This window comes from Thermobia domestica, chromosome 12, assembly GCF_964235325.1.
Source record: "Thermobia domestica chromosome 12, izTheDome1.hap1.1, whole genome shotgun sequence".
In the NCBI taxonomy this organism is placed as follows: Eukaryota; Metazoa; Arthropoda; class Insecta; order Zygentoma; family Lepismatidae; genus Thermobia; species Thermobia domestica.
This window is the reverse complement of record NC_137465.1, coordinates 109,510,080-109,530,159: the sequence shown is the minus strand read 5'-3', so window position 1 is coordinate 109,530,159 and position 20,080 is coordinate 109,510,080. Positions and strand designations below refer to the sequence as shown.

General features: G+C 36.2%; 1 protein-coding gene across 2 annotated transcripts in view; it reads left to right on the top strand.

The window, feature by feature from the left end:
* LOC145666589 (ubiquitin carboxyl-terminal hydrolase 3-like) overlaps positions 1-20,080 on the top strand; it is a 121,894-nt gene that overhangs the window by 746 nt on the left and 101,068 nt on the right. For both annotated transcript variants that reach the window (XM_081733987.1, XM_081733988.1), the window contains exons 2-3: positions 7,568-7,715; positions 13,359-13,571. In XM_081733987.1, the coding sequence (XP_081590113.1) occupies positions 7,568-7,715; positions 13,359-13,571 (361 nt within the window). The remainder of the gene's footprint in view (positions 1-7,567; positions 7,716-13,358; positions 13,572-20,080) is intronic.

Here is a 20,080-nt window from a genome sequence, read left to right as displayed (position 1 = left end):
TTTTTGATAATGGATGCAGTTGTAAAAATTAAAAATAAAATATAAGAAGGCCGGGATGAAATAAGCAGTCTTACTCAAGTTGCCGGTGTAATACGCAGTTTAAATAACAATGCATTCTTGGAATATTAATTGCTAATAAGACGTGGTATGCAAGTTAAATTAATTATAATCAATATTCAAAATTACTATATTGCAGCAAAAATAGAAGTAAACGATTTATTGCAGCCATAGGTGACTGTATTGTTCAGCATAGGATCATCGACTGTCGTATCTAAACTAGAATGAGTACTTAGAAAACATTTAAGATGCAATTAGATAAGAATCGAAAGTTTTTTTTCGATAAGGTCCCGCTGATGGCTCCCCTGATCGCAGGAATATAAACTTATTCTCAAAAGTTATTTTCCTAATAACCGGTACTTAACCGTACGTTAATATATAGTACTCACAATTACTCCTGTTTCATTTCCGTACTTCAGTTGTGATTGCTATTTGGAAATATTTGGTAATTTCATGCTTTCGTTATTCACTAAATAAACGTGCATATGTATTACTGCGCAAAATTAGTACCTTCCAACTGTTAAGTATTGTAAACTACACCTATTCAGAAAGAACGAAAACAATGAATCCTTACCAAGCTACACATACTTCCAACACTATAAACAACACTACTACAGAATTATGTAAATAAACTTTTAAGAGGATGGGGCTTCGAATCTCCTGTCAAACACAAGGTTCTAGATTACTGGTCCTCCATATAGGTTAGTAGCTGAGTTGGTTTCTTTCTGTACTAAAGTTTATACATTTAATTTACACAGTATTGCCGAGCGAGCGTTAGCGAGTGAAGGCGGGTTAGAGCCACGCAGGGCACGTTGTTTTCTGTCTTTATTACTGCTCAATGGGAAGGGGGACCAGTAATCTACAACCTTGCCCAGATTGACTGTAGAAGGACAGAGTATAAATGCAGCATGTGGGCATATTGCATACCCGGTAACAACTGCAGTGCATTAAAGATGAATTAAATTTAAAACAAACTAACTTGTGGTAAGTGGCCACTAAAAGGCAAGAATGCTAAGTGAGTCAGGGGAGCGCAGAAGGGGGACCCGAACGTGAGTGAGTGAGTGCATGCATATGGAGTAGGTGCGTCAGCACCGGTGGGTATACTCAAAGAGGAGTGTAGGAAAACACTATACGTACGACATAAAACACACGCCTTGTGTGTGTGGTACAGATTTGTGACACTTGTGTACACTCACTTCACTTCACTTGTGTGTTTCGTATAGAGTATTATGTGGTAAAGAGCGCACTTGCAATTTCTTATTTCTACCTCGTTATACAGTTACGAGGTAAGAACCCGATATGTTTTGATTACTTGTAGAGTTCTGTTGTGAAATCAAGTAACATAATTCTTCCGTGGATTTTACAAATTACTCTCTCCATAAAATGGGATAACACCCAAAACTTTGCCTCATTTCACCACATTTGGTTCAAATGAAACGCATCTCTTATTAGTTTCTGCTGCACTCTTCTGTATTTTCCTCCATTACAGCAGCATACATGTTTTAAGTTGGACAGTGGGGTTAAAACACTGCCATATGTTGACTGTTGAGCCAATATCGCATCAATATGTAAGTTAATATAAATCAAAAGTTTGAGTTTTTTCCTTAATTAATCACCATACACTGATGACCTTTATATTATTATTATTATTGTTGTTGTTGTTCATGTTTTCATAAATTGTGTATTTTGGTGCCGCCATCTGTGGTAAAACTATTGTGAAAAAAAACTCCGTAGGTTGCCACTAAAAAAGCATGAATTCAACCAGTGCGCTGCAGTTGAGCCCCGAATGACCAATAAGTTGTTACACGATGTTAGTCTATCATTACTGCGTCATGTATTTTCTAGGCTAGAAGCTCGCTCGTGGCTGTGTGAATAACGTACGCGCCTTTGGCGAGACAGTTGGATTTTCGGCGATAGCCCATACCGTTCAGATCTCACGTTAAACTATAGTTTCATGTCCCATATAGCCTCGCTGCTGAAAGGGATGCTAATTCAAATCGAAGTCCCAAATTTCATTTCCTAAACTAGCTACGAAGTTAGTAAGTTTGAAACACTGACTCATTGTGATCTATTATCAGTCATCCAATATGTCACTTTGTGCCCTCATATAGTCCAAGATTAAATTCAATTTTTCTCTCTAATTAGTCACCGTTTAGTGATGGAGAACTGTTACCATTTTCTTTCTGTTTGTCTGATGCTTAAATTTTGTATGATCTTAATTTTCTCGTAATTTTGTAATTTAGAGAGAGTGTTTGTGTGTGGGTTGCGTAGGTATGGGTCAGCCGAACGTAACCTTTATTTTGGTGTTCGATTATTTATGTTTGCAAAGTATTATATCTAGTTTCGCCATTAAGATACCACGCCCAAATCAATGATATAGGACTCCTAATAAAATTGACGTTTAAAAAAATCTATTTTCGTTATATATCTGGTGTCTTTTGGTCATATGGAAGGGTCACTCATTTACCCTGATCCATGCAAGGAATTATAAATCTGAATTTGAGATGTTCAAGCAGCGTCTGATCTCTGACGCCTCATTAATGATAAAATTGCCAATTTACTAATACATTTTGTCTTACGTGTGTATTTTGATTAGGAAGAAATTAGATTTACCGCACGTTTATATTTTCATATGGTATTATGGGCGTTAAATTCTACAAGAGCACCCTGAAGTTACAAAATGCGGGCAAATTGAGTGAATTATACGAAATTCAAGCATCAGAAAAACCGAAAAGGTTATAAAAGTCATTACTGTGGTGATTAATTACGTCGAAAACTGAATTTTTGTCTTGTACTATACAAAGGCGCATAATGAGTAAATCGATAATAGAGCATAATGTGTGAGTGCTACAAATTCAGTGTTAATAACCTAGAAAATGTGTGATTTAATAGAAGAGAGAGGTGTTCCGATTGATTTAGCTACTCTCTATGATGTCCCACAACATATTGCCCCTTTGAGGTTCGTTGCTATCCCATGCTGGAACGAGCATACATTTGTAAAATCTACGGAAGAAATACGTGAATTGATTTCACAATAGAATTATACAGGTAATCAAAATATTTCGGGATCTTACCTCTCATCTAATATAAATAAAATAAAGAATTTGTTTGTCTGTCTGTCTATCTGAGCCTGGGGACCAGAATAATGGACCGAGAGTTACCAAATTTTGTCACGAGTACCTTGGTTCAGGCTCCAGACCAAGATGAAGCACTTTTTTCAAATTTCGAACCGGGGGGGGGGGGGTTACCGGGATATGTAAAAGTAGTAGAAAATGACCGGTATTAGTGTCGAATTCATAGTTTTCGCGGTCGCTGAGATTAATGATGAAACTCAGATCGCATTAACTTCCAAATCCACCCCATTCGGCTGTCACGGGGGGAGGGGGATACCGAGACATGTAAAAATAATCTAAAATGACCGATATTAGTGTAAAATCCATGGTTTTCGCGCTCGCTGAGATCAATGACACTTCTATTAGCAATTACTTTAAAATTCAATGGGTTAAGTGCCGTATCGCCGGACCAATTTTAGGAAATTTACCGGGTCAATTGGAGAATTTCTTTAAGTTTGTGAGTAAGAATGAGTACAAGGGAGGTTAGGGGAATAGTAAAAGTTAAGAATGTGGTTGTATTTGTTGATTCTTTTTGACGTTGTTAGCGGCACTGTATGTGGAGGCGGATGGACTATTTCTCGGAGAGGTACACTTGTTTTACTATACGAATCCAGAAATTGTAAAATGTACAGAAAAAAATCGGCAAGTCTTTAATTTGCCCATTTCATGCCAAGAACAGAACCCAACCAACCCCTGCCGGGCTTCTGACCCGTTCCTGCTACTACTATTACTACTCTTACTCCTGCCGCTAATACTACTAATACTTATACTATGGATCCGTATTAAAGTAATACTGGACGCCTAATGTAACATAATCTAACGTAACTTAATGTAATCCAACAAAATATAACCGAATGCAATACACTTTGGTGATTTTATCAGTTTTCAAAGTGGTCCGGCGATACGGCACAAATGCCAATTCAATTACCATTGCATGCGGCCGGTCTTCACCTGCGGGGCGAAGGGGATTCACTAAGACATGTAAAAAATAATCCAAAATGACGGATATTAGTATCAAATCCATAGTTTACGCTGTCGCTGAGATGAATGGTGATACTCTCACAGGTGTTGACTTTCAAACACAGCCCTCATGCGAAGAATGTGTATTTCAGCTAGTATGTATAATAAGGTAGAAGGATGAAATTCAAAATGTATCCTTACCACATAATATTCTACTAGGAAGATATGAAGAGGTAAAGTGCTCTGTAAAGGCAGTGTACAAAATTCTCGTGGAAGGACAGCAAAGCTCTGCCACGCGCAAGGCATGCGTTTTTATGCTATATGAAGTGTTTTTTCCATTATCCTTGTTTTTACGTATGCACTGTCACTGACGTCTCCAATTGCACTGACTTGGTTAGACTGCATTCGTACCTTTATTGAACACCTAGCCCAAGTTGGTTCGTGTTTTATGCCACATATCCGCACGCTCTGTTTATACTAAGCCCTCCTAAAATCAATCTATAGTCATTAATGCAACTCCTCTCTCACAGTGATGAGGCATGGAAACAAATTTGTAATTCCATTGATACATTATTTCGTTATTTCTGAATATGACATAATTTGCAACGCTGAATAGTTAAAAGGTACTACTTTTGCGTAGAATATATATACATTTCGTAACATTACGTAACATTGAAGACCGTACGGTATTCCTATTTAAAATACTACTTAAGCATTCATGTTCTATTGTACATATTTGGAATGGAACTATGGAATTCCCTTGTCGCATAAAGGGAATCTGTGAAGATCCATCCACGTTTCATGGGAGATATTTTCCCCGTTGACATTCGGTTATATTTCGATTTCTAGAAAGGAAGAAGTAGAATAACAAAGAGATGGGTAATTTTATTTAATATAGAATAGGTATAAAATACCCTGTTACACTCAGCTCTTCTGACTGAAGTTTCTTTAACTTCCCTCAAAATATGGCAGGCAAATACCAGAACCTGAAGTCAGGAGCCAGAGATGAATGAAAGCGGCTTTATTAACCCTTTTGGCACAAACGTTGCGTCAGGCACATCATATATTATCCTTTAGAACCTATATGCTTACTTCAAAGCAGGGTAGGCTGGTTTAAACCAGCTGGTTTAAAAAAAAATGGTTTAAACCAAAAAACGAGAAATGTTCGCAAAAGTGTAAGTGCACATAAATTCTTGATGATCACACATTTGTGGGTTATCACATTTCATTCCCGTACCTAAATTCCCCATTCATTACTCAAAGAGGTTATACTACAAAAGCAACTTTTTATTTTATTTTATGAATAATTCTTTTGTGTTTTTTTATAGTTTGTTATTACTGTTATGCAACTGCAATCAAAGAAAAGTTCTAAATATTGTTTCGTTTTAATAATGTTTACAATTGACAGGATACATCGAAATGCCCTACTTTTTTGGGGGAGGAGGGGTGTCATACGAACCCCACGAGAAGCATTTATTGAAATCAGAAGTATCTTTGGTATCTATTTATGTATAAATGGATCAGAGCCAAAATGGACTCAAATAATCCGTATCTTTATTCACTTTTCATACTGATGCAAATTAAGTCGTCTCATTTCTTTATTTTGGACTAAAAAAAGTCGTAGTGAACTAACTTGGACTAAATTAGTTCTTCTGTATTCTGCAGTATTTTGAAATTGTCCATATGCAACTATGTTGAATGGTTTCACTTGTGCAACTGTTTATCTTGTTCTTCTGAAGTGACTCTTGACAATTATATTAACAAGTATGTAAAGACCAGTACAACGTATTTTTACCAGGAGTCCTTTGTGAGCGAGTCAGCAGGCTCATCGCATTTATGTCCAGTTAGTCCCGGTTTGGATTACGCTTTTAGCTTATGTGATCCGTTATAGCGTAACCCGGTTGTTGCATAATAACACCAAGGCGAAACAAACTTGTTGCTGTCCATATGTGATATAAATACATAGAGCAAATTATTAAAAAAAAAAAAAAAGTTTAAACCAAAAAGTTTTTTTTTTTTTTTTTTTTCAATAAAAACCATGGTTTTTGCCAACCCTTGTTCAAAGTGACAATTGTTTGTCTTACGTCTAGAGGGTGTGTGACGTTGTAACAAACGGCATTTACGGCTCTTTGCGTTGACAATATAAGATGATGATGTTCGTATCTAACTCATGGCTGTGAAACTGACCGGAAGTAAATGATGATGGAGGCAAAAATGCGATTGCAGATTATCCTTACGCGACATTGGTGTCAATGTTGGACAGAATGCAGCAACACATACGAATATGGAATTGATGGCTGGAAGAAGATAATACGAAACTCTGACCCGCAAGACTTTGTGACCTTTTACACTAGGGATTTCCGCGCATCGCGATGATGGATCGGACAGCCACATCCCTAACAATGGCGCCCGAATTCGTGGTTACGGAATGACTCCACTAACGTGTCGACGGCGTTTGGCGGCACGTGACATTATGCGCACATCGTCGCCTGCCTGCAGCCTCATGCCCGATTGCGTCTAAAACCAATTGTACATCGATGAAATGTTGGACCAGGTTGTAGTTCCTTTAGTACAAGACCTGCTTGGAGGTACTTCCCAATAGAATAACTAGAATGTAGGTTTCGTTCCGGAAAATATAGTTACTTCAGAGCAATATTTGGTACATGTTAAAGATCTTCACTCTCATCAACAACAGAAAATAACGTGTATCATACGGGGACCGACAGGAAAATCTGTTTTCAAATTGAAATTTTAACTAGTCTGATTATTTCACATATGATCTTTTATTTCCCAATTGTTAACTCAGTGATTGCTTGCAATAATTAGTTATCAAACATACTAACCCTACTTTTTGAGAATTACCTTTCTCAGATGATTTACACAATATTCTCTGGAGTTCAAACGGTGTGCGGTTTTCTTGACGGGCTATTCTTCACGGTGCAATGTTTTCCCCCGAAAGTTCGTAACCCATAATCTAGTATTCTTAGTAGCAAGTTCACTCCTAACAGCAGTTATTACGTTTGTTCCTATCAACTTGCTAAATTCGTATTACTTAATCACTATTTCAGTTTCATGCGAAGGGATAAATGCCAATCATCTAGCCGTGAGAGATCTCTTATTAATCGTATTTATATTTAATGCTGTAAGCATTTTCAGTATATTGGAGCGCTTTATTCCACATTGAAAAAAATAATTATCTTCTTCCAGGAAGAAGCACATCTTAAATAAGTTTAAACATTGTGTTACGATGACCTGACAATCCAATATAAATGTCTTTCAGAAAACTGTTTTAGGATTATTATTATTATTATTATTATTATTTTTTGATAGAAAATGGAGGAAATTCAAGTGAATAATAAATTTTTGTGTTATAGGATATAGAATGTAAATCAATTAAATAATTTATATTAACTTGTTTTGTGTTTTTATTGTTTTAGTGTGTTCTACGACACAGAGTCCTTGGTTGTGTTTGCATTGTGGGGTTGTGAACTGTGGACGCTATATCAATGGCCATGCAAAGGCTCACTGGGAGGAACATATTGATCACACGGTGTGCTTAGATTGTGAAAGTTTGGCAGTCTTTTGGTAATTTTTACTTAGTTTTATTATAATTTTATTGTACTATTTATTTATTTATTTTACGGATACCAGCATGGAATCCAAAGTAAGCCGTACACTATGTTTTAGGTAGGCCTGCTTTGTTTTGCAGATGTGGTAGATGTAGTTTCGATAATTAATTTGTTGCTCTTCTGTATGATGATTAGGCATCGGATTTTTATGAACTTAAAATTCAGGAAATATGCATGCAACTATGCTGTTAAATATGAAGTAACAATGTAATAAAAGAGCATTTTCAAACATGGAGTGAAGTTGTGACTGAAATATAACATCGGAAGTATACTTTACCCTTAAGTGAAATATAACATCGAAAATATACTTTACCTTTCAGGAACTCTTCAGAATTTTTCATGAGATACAGTGTACATACTCCTAACTTTTTAAAACACACACAAATTATGAGATATGAGAACACGATTTTTATTTATTTATTTTTTTTTTTTAAGTTTGTATTTTAGGGTGCATTTATTTTACACGAAATAATACGAGGCTCACTTTCTGGATACTTCCACTGTAAAATAAATGTTTTCTTTTTTAAGAATTTACTCTTTTTCGTAATTAGCTTTATAGTATATCACAAGATGCTTCTCAACATCAACAGACGTTACTGGACAATATTTATAGAGAGGAGAAAGTTTGGTATCTATTTTCAGGCAAGTTGAAATCTAACTTTCGAATGTGTTTCTCATGGCTTCAATTACTTTGTAGGCGAAGTTTCTGGCAAGAACATCCGTCAATTTCTTTTCCATAGAGCTCCCGAATTTATCAGGAACTGACTGAGCTCGTGGTGAAATTTTAATTAGAACTAACCATTCACTGACCAGCATTCCTCGCGTCTGTTGTTTCTGAATTCATATCGATGTGATATTACAATGTCTCTCTATCATTACCAGATTTCTCTTTTAACATTTTGGCAATAGTAAGCGGCTTTGCTCTGCTGATCAGTTGCCAATATTATTGGTCCTCCATAAACTAGTCATTCTTCCACCTTCCCATACAAGAAGCCATTCTGTTGCATAGACATTTAAATGGATTTACAGTACAAACTAAAACTGGATTTATTGCAAACTATAAGCATACATTTGAATATGCTGATTATGCTTTTAGTCACTAATACATGCTTTAACCTTTGAAATATGCATTTATATGCACTATAAAACTTCAAATTCGAGCTGTATTATTGTTGTTAGATTTTTTCAGAGATGCTTATAAGCAAACAAAATATGCATTTGCATAAAAATCCAATGTCTAATGATGATGTAACCATGTATGATTTACCCAAGTATTTCGGATGCCAAAATATATACAAGCATGTCGAATACAGATTATTTTCTTTTTCGCACATGTCCGTGATTTGCCACTGGCGGAATATTAGAAGTTACAACCACCTATCATCACGTTTTTGTGTAAGAATTTTTACATATCTTTGAATTTTTATTGGTTGTCCTTCAGTGCGTTTCCGTGGATGCATTGGAATTGGAGTTTCAGAACTCTAGGATTTCTTGTTAATGCAACATTGAATGAAAATCTTAAAGTGAGTATTCATACGGCAGTTACAAGGTTGGATATCTGTAAGCAAATCTTATAATAATCCCAGATATTAAGTAAGAAGTGCATGTAATCTAATAGGAAAGACATAAGCGAAAAGTTTGATTGCGCATTGAAGGTTTATGTTCAAATCAGAAAATATCGTTATACTGGCATGTTCCTTGTATTGGCAACCTATAGTGTTCCAAAATACATTAATACTTACTTTTACCTTTCAAGTAGAATGTGAATCTCTTTTATATTTAGATTTTACATTATCTTTCATTTTATACTGTGTGAACATTAAAACAGGTAGTGTATATGTTGTATCTAGTATCCTACGCCACTCGTAGTCCATTCGTCGAAAATAAGTATTTGAATTTAGTTGTCTGGGATGACTGTTGGATGGTTAAATGTCGGATGATCAAAACTTCATTGTATGTGAATATTCATAAAACTATTACTTAAAACATTTTCTTCCGAACAGAGTATTTCTACTAGTAATGGCGCAAGTAAGTATTGTACTGTAAATAGAAAGATTGCCTTTGTAATCTCCGTGAAATGTATATAAAGGGTGAACTATTTATCTTGATACGCCCTTGTAACTTACACTAATGAAAAAAAAAAAGTTCTATACCATGCAGATACACATACTAAACAAAAACATAAATTACATTTATTATTCAGTGTTTGCAAGCTAAGAATGCTACAGTATCAGAAACGTACACATTTTGGTGGGCTTTACACCAGCAATAATGCAAGTAAGACAAATGGGGCAATGTATATCCAAAGTGCTTTAGTGTGTGATATAATGTAGAAATTCATGTGATGGATTTCTAATGAAAATAAATAAAATTATAAGGGATTGAAAATTTGACTTTTTTTTTGTTTCTTTCAAAAGCTTCCTTTCGAAAAACTGTTAAAGATAAATACCGTATGCAATTCCATAGTTCATTTTTCACACGTGTGAAGATCACAGTGCCATTTACAGCACTTTGATATCTTCAGAGGTCTAGATCATATGGCCTCTAGGCAAAGTTTGCAGCACTGCTAAAAATTATGTAATTCCAAGAACTTCCTGTAATTACACATAGAAAAGTATGTTGTTATAATGTCCTAGAAAAAGTATTGTTGTAATGTCTTAGACACAAAGTAAATCAAAAATTAATTTTAAAATTTGGTTTTTAAATATATTTCTGGAATGGTTTGAGATATCAAATTATTACAACCTTATGATCTTTATGTTTATTGAAAATGATCTATGTAATTCGATGTGATACTTAAGTAAACACTTTTTCGAAATAAATTCCTTTGAAAAGAAGTCAAATTTTCAATGCCTTGTAACTTTGTTTTTTCTTGTTTGAAATAAATCATATGATTTATTTATTTATTTATTTAACAATCACCAGATACAGCTCAGAGGCCATTTTATACTGAATATATAACAACAACAATGGAAAGGATTAGGAAAGGTATCGGCCAGGGCCTGTTTAGTAGGTACCATCCTGGCATTTGTCTGGTAGGACTGAGAACTGGGAAAACCCGTCAGGATGGTCGGCAGTGGGAATCAAGCCCACGATCTCCCGAATGAAAGCCAGTGCTATACCACTTGAGCTACTTAGCTCGGTAAACCGTAGTATTCGACTCTCTCTCTCGCATTAATGTTTTAGTTTTACTTGGAAATTTGAAATATGTAATAACCTGATGAAATGTCATTTGAATATATATATATATATATATATATATATATATAATATAACTTCATTTTGGGTTGGCAGCACTATTAACCTTGTGGTATCACAAAGTATGTCGTTTTCTCCCAGCCGATATTTGCATGGTACAAAATTTCAACGATTTTTGTCCATTAGTTTAAAAGTTACAAGAGCGTTTCAAGATAGATGTTCCACCCTACAGCGTGAGGCATCTAAAATACTGAAGGAACTCTATGATACACGGTTTGCGACAAACAGCAGTATCAAATGGTGGTCGTCAAACGGAAGTATGGTGTGATACGAAAAACGTCGGCAAATGATGCATCAAGAACGAATTGGATTTTTTGTATTGGAACGATAGACATAGATGGGGCACACGCGAAGAAACAACGCCGTTTGTCTCATGTTTCTACCGTACATAGTAACGGAGATACGACCATGGGAATGGTTGTAAACAGAATGACATACGCATTTGACCGCCGGTACTGCGTACATTTGAACTATCAGAAGTCATGGGAAGAGAAGAAGAAATACGAACGTACAACGTTTCGAGAGAGAACAAAGCGTAAGATATCGTTAGCACGATTTATTTGACAGTGTACAGAACGTAATGACAATGAGGGTGAGTATGTCGAAGAACCATTGAGACTGAAATGGGCAATGAGCGTAAACCTAGTTTATCAAAGTGTGTGTTAAACTGGTGGTCGTCCGCTGCGATACAGGCGTCGAGGCGCATACGCAAAGATCGTTCCACAGAATATAGCATCGCATGTGAAATTGACCTACAGGCTGCAGTTATGCGTTGTTACACGTCATCTGCTGTTGTTGGCACATCGCGGTAGACAATATCCTTCAGTTTTCTCCACAGAAAGAAGTCTAATTATGTCGAATCTGAAGAACGAGACGATTTCACAAGTCTTTCCCGTCCTATTCACCGATTGGAAAACATTCAAACATTCTATAGTGCATCGTGCACTATATCCTGGTCACCCGTCATGTTGAACTCACTTTCTTTCTTGTCTGAAGCGGTATGTTCTCAAATAGTATTGGCAGTTCATTTTCTCCGAAGTGTATCGTTCAGCATTCAATGTCCCATGTATGAAAAGACGTTTACCCCAAGGAGTTGTTTACCCACTATTCCACAACAGTCACGAACACTCCATGGGCGCTGCTTTCCACTTGGCGAAGCCAACGTGGATTTGTTAGATCAATAACATGCTCCTTAGAGTAACATTTCCATGATTGGTAAAGGTTGCGTCGTCGTTGAATAGGATACACGACAAATCTGGAGTGTCGTGTCGTATCGCCTATGGGCGAAACCGAACACAGTTCACAAAATCATTTCCATGTAGGTCCTGATGAATGGAGATATGATATGGGTGAATATATGTGTATGCAGAATGCGTAATGCACTTGGCTGACTTATACCACTGTCCATAGCAGTGTCATGACAGATTCACAGCAACAGCACTAAAACATTTGTTGCACTCACCTTATCTGTAATTTGCTTTTTCCGCATACTTCGCGATGTTACACTTCCGGTGTCTCTTAAGTTCACAAAGAGTTTACCAAAAAGACATCGTGATGGCTGCGTTCTGCCCGGATATCAGTCCGAGTGCACATGGCAGGCGTCTGAGGCATTCCTCCTGCATTCTACGTAGTTCAGGATCATGTCCGGTTTTTAAACGCCATCATCTTAACGCTTATCATAGGACTAGCACGATCTGTGCGGCCTGCTGTGAATTAGCACGATCTTCTGGCTCGGCAATCGCAACTTGCTCCATGTCAGGGACTGCTCTGTCAGATACCTCAGACGGCATACGTACCGGAGTACTGGCGGTGAAGTAGGTTACCTGTTTTTCTGTTCACAACCATTCCCATGGTTATATCTCTGTTACTATGTACAGTAGGAGCGTTAGACAAACGGCATTATATTTTTTAGCATGTGCCCTTTTGTTTTGTCTATCTTTCCTTAAAATTAAAAAAATAAAAAGCTTCGTTACTAATGCCCCATTTATCGATATTTTTCCTACCACACCATACCTCTGTTTATGGAGCCCCATTTGATATGTCTGTCTACTGCAAACCCTGTATCACAATCGTTTCTCGTTTCTTTGGTATTTCAGTTGGTACTTTTAGATGCCTCACGCTGTATATTCTTGTGCTTACGTATGATTAGATGAACACTTTGTAGCAGCTAGTTCCGTAAAACGTTTGGTCAGAATTCAGCAGGGAAGATTCTATCTTGTTCCAAGTTTATTTCGATTTGGCTAGCCCGGAAATTCGGTTAAACGGGAATTAGCATTATATATATATAAAATATAGTGCCAAAATTGTATGCCAGAGTTTAAAATACAATTTATTCTTTCAGTTACACATGTGATGATTTTGTAGTCAACGATACTGTTTCGGGTCATTTGCAAAGTATGCGACAAACTTTTCTACAGCATGCGAAAGAGATGGATGTTGTGACAAATGGTGATAATGACTGTCCTGTTGACGACTCTTCATCGTGGAAGTCTGATTCTATTACCAAGGAAATTCAAGAAAATGTCCGAATTTTAAGACCGAGGGCAAGGAAGAGGTAAAATTGATTTGAACTACTTTGATTATTCACGTGAAACAAGTGTATTGTAAACATTGCGTATTGTTGAGGTATACTTTTAATCTGCTGAGTAACAAGTTAATTTTGTACAGTCCGCAGCAAAAAACCTGCAACATGAGCATGTAAGTTTGTTGTGAAACTACGCCTAACAGCGCAGGGAATCAACATAACGTATAAATGGCACGAATCACGCCAGAAGAAACCTCGGCGTCCTCCCCATCACACTTATTTTGGAGCAAAAGGCTTCGTCGTTTCACAAACTTATATGCTCATGTTGCAGGTTTTTTGCTGCGGACTGTACAGTAATAAAGAAATAGAACCAACCTTAGTGCATTTGAGTTTTTTTTTTTAATTTAAGCGTCGTTTATTTCAATACGTAGTAACATTTTCTTCTGGTCGAGTAAACATTGAGTTACTTGTTGAGCTAATAAGAATTCCCATGTTTATTTTTTTTCTCCACTGGAAATCCTTAACTTCTGTAAACACTCCGTAAATGTTGTTGATACTCACCCAATCACTACTAGAAAAATACTGAGCAATTTCAGGTTAAATTAAAATCATTAATGTGTACTATATAACTATCTATTTTTCTTCTAAACACTAACGTTATGATGGCGAAATCACTAACGTGTACTATATAACCATCTACTTTTCTTCTAAATACCATGACGACCTGATGTTTTGAAAAAATATAGATAATTACAGTATATAGTTCACATTTGTGATTTCAATTTAACGTCAAAGTACTCTCGTGATTAGGTAAGTGTCAGAAGGTTTTCAGAGTGTTTACAGAAGTGAAGGGTTTCCAGTCGGGAAGAAATCACAGATAAACATGGGAATTGTCATTAGCTCAACAAGTAACTCAGTGTTTATTGTTCAGAAGAAAATGCCGGTAGGGCGTTGAAATTATCAGCGCTTGAATTAAAAGAAACTCAAATACTCTAAGGTACGTTTCTTTATTATTAAGTACCAGTTAGTTTCAGTTCCTTGGCTTGTTCTTAATACGTATAATAATAATAATAATAATAATAATAATAATAATAATAATAATAATAATAATAATAAAGTATTTTATAAAACAGGGTTTACGATATTTCTTAAAATTAATGTTCATAATTTTACTTACAGATTTCTGTAATTCCTGAATTTCCTTTAAGCTTTCGACTCTCCCCTTGAGTCGTTCACGTAGGTTAAAACAGGAATTAAAAAGAAATGTATTTTTTTATTGATGTTTCTATTTTTTTTTTTCTTGTTTTTAACCTCCGTAACCAAGACTCTAGGGGAGAGTCGAAAGCTTGGAAGCTTAAAGAAAATTCAGGAATCACAAACATCTTTAAGTAGAATGATAAAATCCCTTAGCGTGGTTTTGTGATGTTCATCAACTGCGTGCAGCTGTCAACACTGTCTGATTACATAATAGAAATCTACTTCTATTGATATTCATTAATTTTCCTTTAGAGATATAATAATTTCAGGATGAATAATTCGAATTTTCATATTATGCTCTTCGTTCTCGACAGTTGTTGTATTCTTATCTTTGCTGCATGGTGGTTCACTGTTACAGCTCTCACTTCTGGTGCGAGGGGTCTTGTGATTCTCTCTGAGTCCATTTGAATTTGGGGTGGACATTATCGTGTCCGTAGGATTTTTTGAGGTTGTCCCGGTTCTTCTCATATGCTCATTCCACCAAATCTTCTATAATCAATTACTTTTATTAATCACCCATCTCTTTTAGCCTACAAGACAACCGTGGAACGTAAAACTAGAAATTTCATTTTTGTCTGTTTATCAGATTACGGACAGTTTAAAGTTAGTGTAGTAATTTCGAGTCACTTATATAGTGTTTTTTATTACATAATGTAATATTGTATATTTTCCATTATGATTTTGCTAATTCATCACATACATTCCAATTCTAGTATGCCTGTGTATGAGGTCTTGGCGACGACCTTTGTACTGTACCATTCTTCAACTTAAATCTTTTCGAAACGTAATTCCCTTCTCGCATTGATTTTACGCGTCATTCTGTCAATCAGAGTTGGCAAAAACCATGTTTTTTAAGTTTTTGCTTTAAACTTTTTTAACCATTTTTTTTAAAAAATAATTTGCTCTGTGTATTTATATTACATACAGACAGAAATTAGTTTGTTTCACCATGGTGTTAATATGCAACAACGGGATTATGCTGGAAGGGATCTCATAAGCTTAAAGCGGAATCCAAATCGCTTCTCGGCTTACATCCGAGAGTAATTGTCCTCCATTTGGACTCGAAACCGGGACTAATTGGTCATAAGTACTGTGAGTCTGCCGACTCACTCACAAAGGACTCCTGATAAAAATATTTTGTACTGGTCTTTACATACTTGTTAATATAATTGTCAAGAAATATTTCAGAAAGACAAATAAATAAAAAATAAATAAATAAATAAACAGTTGCACAAGTGAAACCATTATACAGAATTATGTGTAAATCGGGAAACTCCCGCCTTAGCCACCGGGAAAATCCTGTTATTACTTTAAATGAAAATCCCGTTGTTGCTTTGCATGTAAAATTTTAAGGTCATCGTATCATAATCGGTACGCTAAAACAGATATGAAATCACAAATTAGTAGGTAGGTATAATTCAATAAAATTACAACTGAAAGTTCAGTCCAAGCTAATGTTGAAAACTACATAGGTAGTCGATAAATGTTGCCAATTTTTATCAATATGTTTAAGCATCCTTGGCTTCTTTATAAAACAACTATTCAGACAAGCAGAAGTATACAATTTGGTTTCGTTTCGTATGTTTAGACTTAACTTCCTTATCTAATACGGAGGGTATAAAGACGATGATTCTCGCTTAAAGTGATATCCGAACTGCTACTTGGGGTGTAGTCAGCGGTTTTAGATAGGAGGGGCCCGTCGTTTTTGAAGGGGGACCAGCTACATGTGCAAAACAAAATAAAATTGTTTGCATCTAGTGTTTTTGAGGCCTGAAAAACCGGAAAATTGTGGCCTCCTTCCGGAAAACTAAAAACACTATATTTTTAGCTTATTATTATTTTGCTTTTTCTCCATAAACTATATTCCAGATAGTTTTTATTATGTGTAGCCAAGAACTACTGCCCCGAACCAAACATTATACCTTTATTCATAACTATTTCAGTTTAAGCCCTTGTACACAGAACCTATCTATAAAAGTAACCAAGAAAGTTTTATCGCTTTCTCACCCACAACCTTCGAACATCGATATGTCACCTGGGGCTAAGACGTACCTGGAAGATCAAAAATAGTCCTCATCAGCATCGACAACCTTCTCTCAACGTTCTGGGAAGCCATGGATTCCATCGCGGTAGAACTGCGTGGCCCGTGAAGCAAAGAAGGTATCAAGTGCATTTTGCACCTCTACTAGGGATTTGAACTGGCGTCCTATAAAGTGATTGTCCAACAAATTGAACAGATGATAATTGGACGGTGCAATGTCTGGGGAGATGGCGGATGCAATAGTGTTTCTCATCCAAGGCATAGAATGGTGTCCCAGGTCATCCTAACCACGTAGGGCTTAGCGTTGTCCTGCGATTCAGAAGTTTTAAGTTTTTCTTGAATACTGCTCAACTGCTGATAGTACGCAGTTGCGTTGATGCTCTGACCAGCTGTTAGCAGGTCCCGATGCATGATGCCGCTAATAGTTCACCAAACACACAGGAGGACCTTCTTCTGGTGCAGGCTGATTTCGGCTGTTTTGGAACCGGTTCATGGGATGCTAACCAATGATAACGGCGCCCTTTAGCTTCGTACAGAAGCCACGTCTCATCACAGGCAATACCCTGTCCAGAAATAGCCCCTTTCTCAGACGAAACAGCAAAGAAACACAGGTGTCAGCTCGCGTTCCTTTCTGGCCTTAAGTCAAATCATGTGGGATCCATCGACCCAACTTGTAATGTTTCTCCAGTTGATGGAGGTGCTGCCGAATGGTTTCTCCTCACAGTGAATTGTAGTCCCAGTTCCTCACATATCTGGCCACTGTTCGCCTCAGTTGCTGCCTGAAGATATTCATTTTCTACATGTGTTGGTCTTCACGGCACGTGGTGCGTCTTCGAGTGTTTCGTCACCGTCCTTAAACTTGTTAAACCACCGCTATACTGTTTATGTAGTTACGACACCCTCACCAAAGGCCTGGCGTATCTTCCGCCCCACTACAGCGACGTTTGACTCCAGTTTGAACTCGTACAGCATACACGCCCTTATGACGCTCTGTGGGATCCCATGTTCACTCTTCCTTACGCAAGTTCACGGTGTAAGTGAACTGCCACAACCAGGTAGTATGTTGGATATGTCTACATCAACAACTGACCTTCGCCTTATCTCAATTCGTATTCAGCTCACGGTGTGAGGGCCAATGGATCACAGACTTCCACATTAAAAAAAAAAGCATTAAAAAAACATTAATATTTTATTAACAGCAATATCTCACTTTCTGTTTTACACCAAGTAGCATTAAAATAGCGAATGAAATCCAACTGAAAAACAATAAAAACGTTATTTTTCACCAAATTTTCCATCTGAAAAAAAAAAAAAAAGTTACATCATACAAAAAGTATAATGTAGTTTAGTACAGTTGTTTAATAGTAGTATTTATAGTACGTTGTTAAAACGTTTGTCTTCAAATTGTCAAATATAAATCGCAGTAAATTGTGTAATCTGCTGTCACAAAAAAGTATACCATATTATTTTCCGATCGGTATAAGGAAGAGAGACTATACTATTTATCGATCGGGATGGTAAAATAGTATTTTTCCATACATTTTACAGTAAATTATTTGTAAGCTGGTCAATTGGAGGACAGGAAATCATTGGGGGGAGGGAGGCCTGGTCCCGATGGGCCCCCCAGGCTACACCACTGTTTACTCTTGAAAGAAGGGTTGTGGTTCGACCGAGAATTGAACATGGGACACCTTGATTAAAAGGTGAAAAGGATATAAAACTAATGCAGATGGTTTGAAAAGTGGAAATGTCACCATGAAGTTCAAATAATTTAAAGCATTTTTATGGTTAAAAAGTTGGTTAAAAGGTGGTTTAAAAAATGGTAAAAACTATTGTTTAAATCACCTTGGTTTAAACCAGCGAACCGTGCTGTCAGTTATTCGTTAACCTTTCTCATGAGCGTTTTGTCATTTTCATGTGTAAATATTTAGGTAAGCTTTTTAGTGCTCCATATTAACGGTTTTTTCTTTGTTCTGAGAAAGAAAGAATCCGCTCTTAGTTTTTTTTTTTTTTTTTTTTGGTCCAATTGGAGACCATTTCATTTCATTAGTCAAAATGTTCTACAGATCACCCTACTCGTGACTCCTTTGAAAACAAAATTTATTTTATTTTTTCTTACTAAAAATCCATTAATTTTATGTTGGTATTAATTGAAGAAACTTTGTACTAATAATAATAATAATTGAAATCTAACATAATATATTGCAATAATACATTTATATCAGCTATTAGAATTTTACCGTAAGTTGTATAATCTGTTATTTTGATAATCTATACCTGCTTAAAGAGTCTGAGCAATAGCGTGTATATTGGAATCCTTTTTTATGTTCAATCTGAGTGAACCGCAGATTGAATACCTTTGGTTTAGAGTATTCCTAATGATTTTTATTTCGTATTCGAGAATACTTTTTACACAGTCTTCACTATTAGTGATCCCAACATATTGATTTTATTGCTGTTCAGTGGATATAGCAGCAAAGAAATCAACCAACATTCGACATTGGACCAATTCAACTGCAAGAAACTCATATCGAGCGCGACTCGACAGTAGAATGAAACAGACAAATTTAAATGTCGAGTTCTACTCTTTTCTGTGGTTCCACTCCACAAAGGACTAGAAACCACCAGCTTGATGGAAAACCTCAATTATTGCGTATGTTGTTTAGATTTATGATCCCTCTGAATGCTGGAAGAACAAGTTAATTCATTTAGTCTTTTTCGGCATTATCTATGAGATAGGCCTAATTTATTAAAGAAGTAACTAAAAGTAATACACATTATTTTTACCTTACATAATAGTTACATAATTACCGAGATTTTATAATAATATGGATTTCTACTGATATTTTGGCTTTCGACCTAGCAATTTTGCTTTAGTTGTTGATCAGGGCGGAGGGATACAATTTAACTTTGTTTACATTAGAATCACTATTACAATGAATCGTGTTCAGCAATCTTCGTTGCGTGAATTCTGCTCCACTGTTCTTCCATCGTTAACTTTGTTTTCTCTCGTGTTACGGATATGAAGTGTTGCGTAAGAATATTTTTTTTTTTTCGTGGGTGTGTTCTTATTCTATAACACATGTTTCATGCTTTGTTAAACTCTTACTTCTTACTATAGTTTTTTTTTTTTCCAGCCACCTAATGTCTCTTCTTTACCCAGATATCTGAAAATTTATGCTGTCTTCAATATTTACCTTGTACATTTTATTTTCTTGCTTTGTCGGTGATTGCTCCTTGG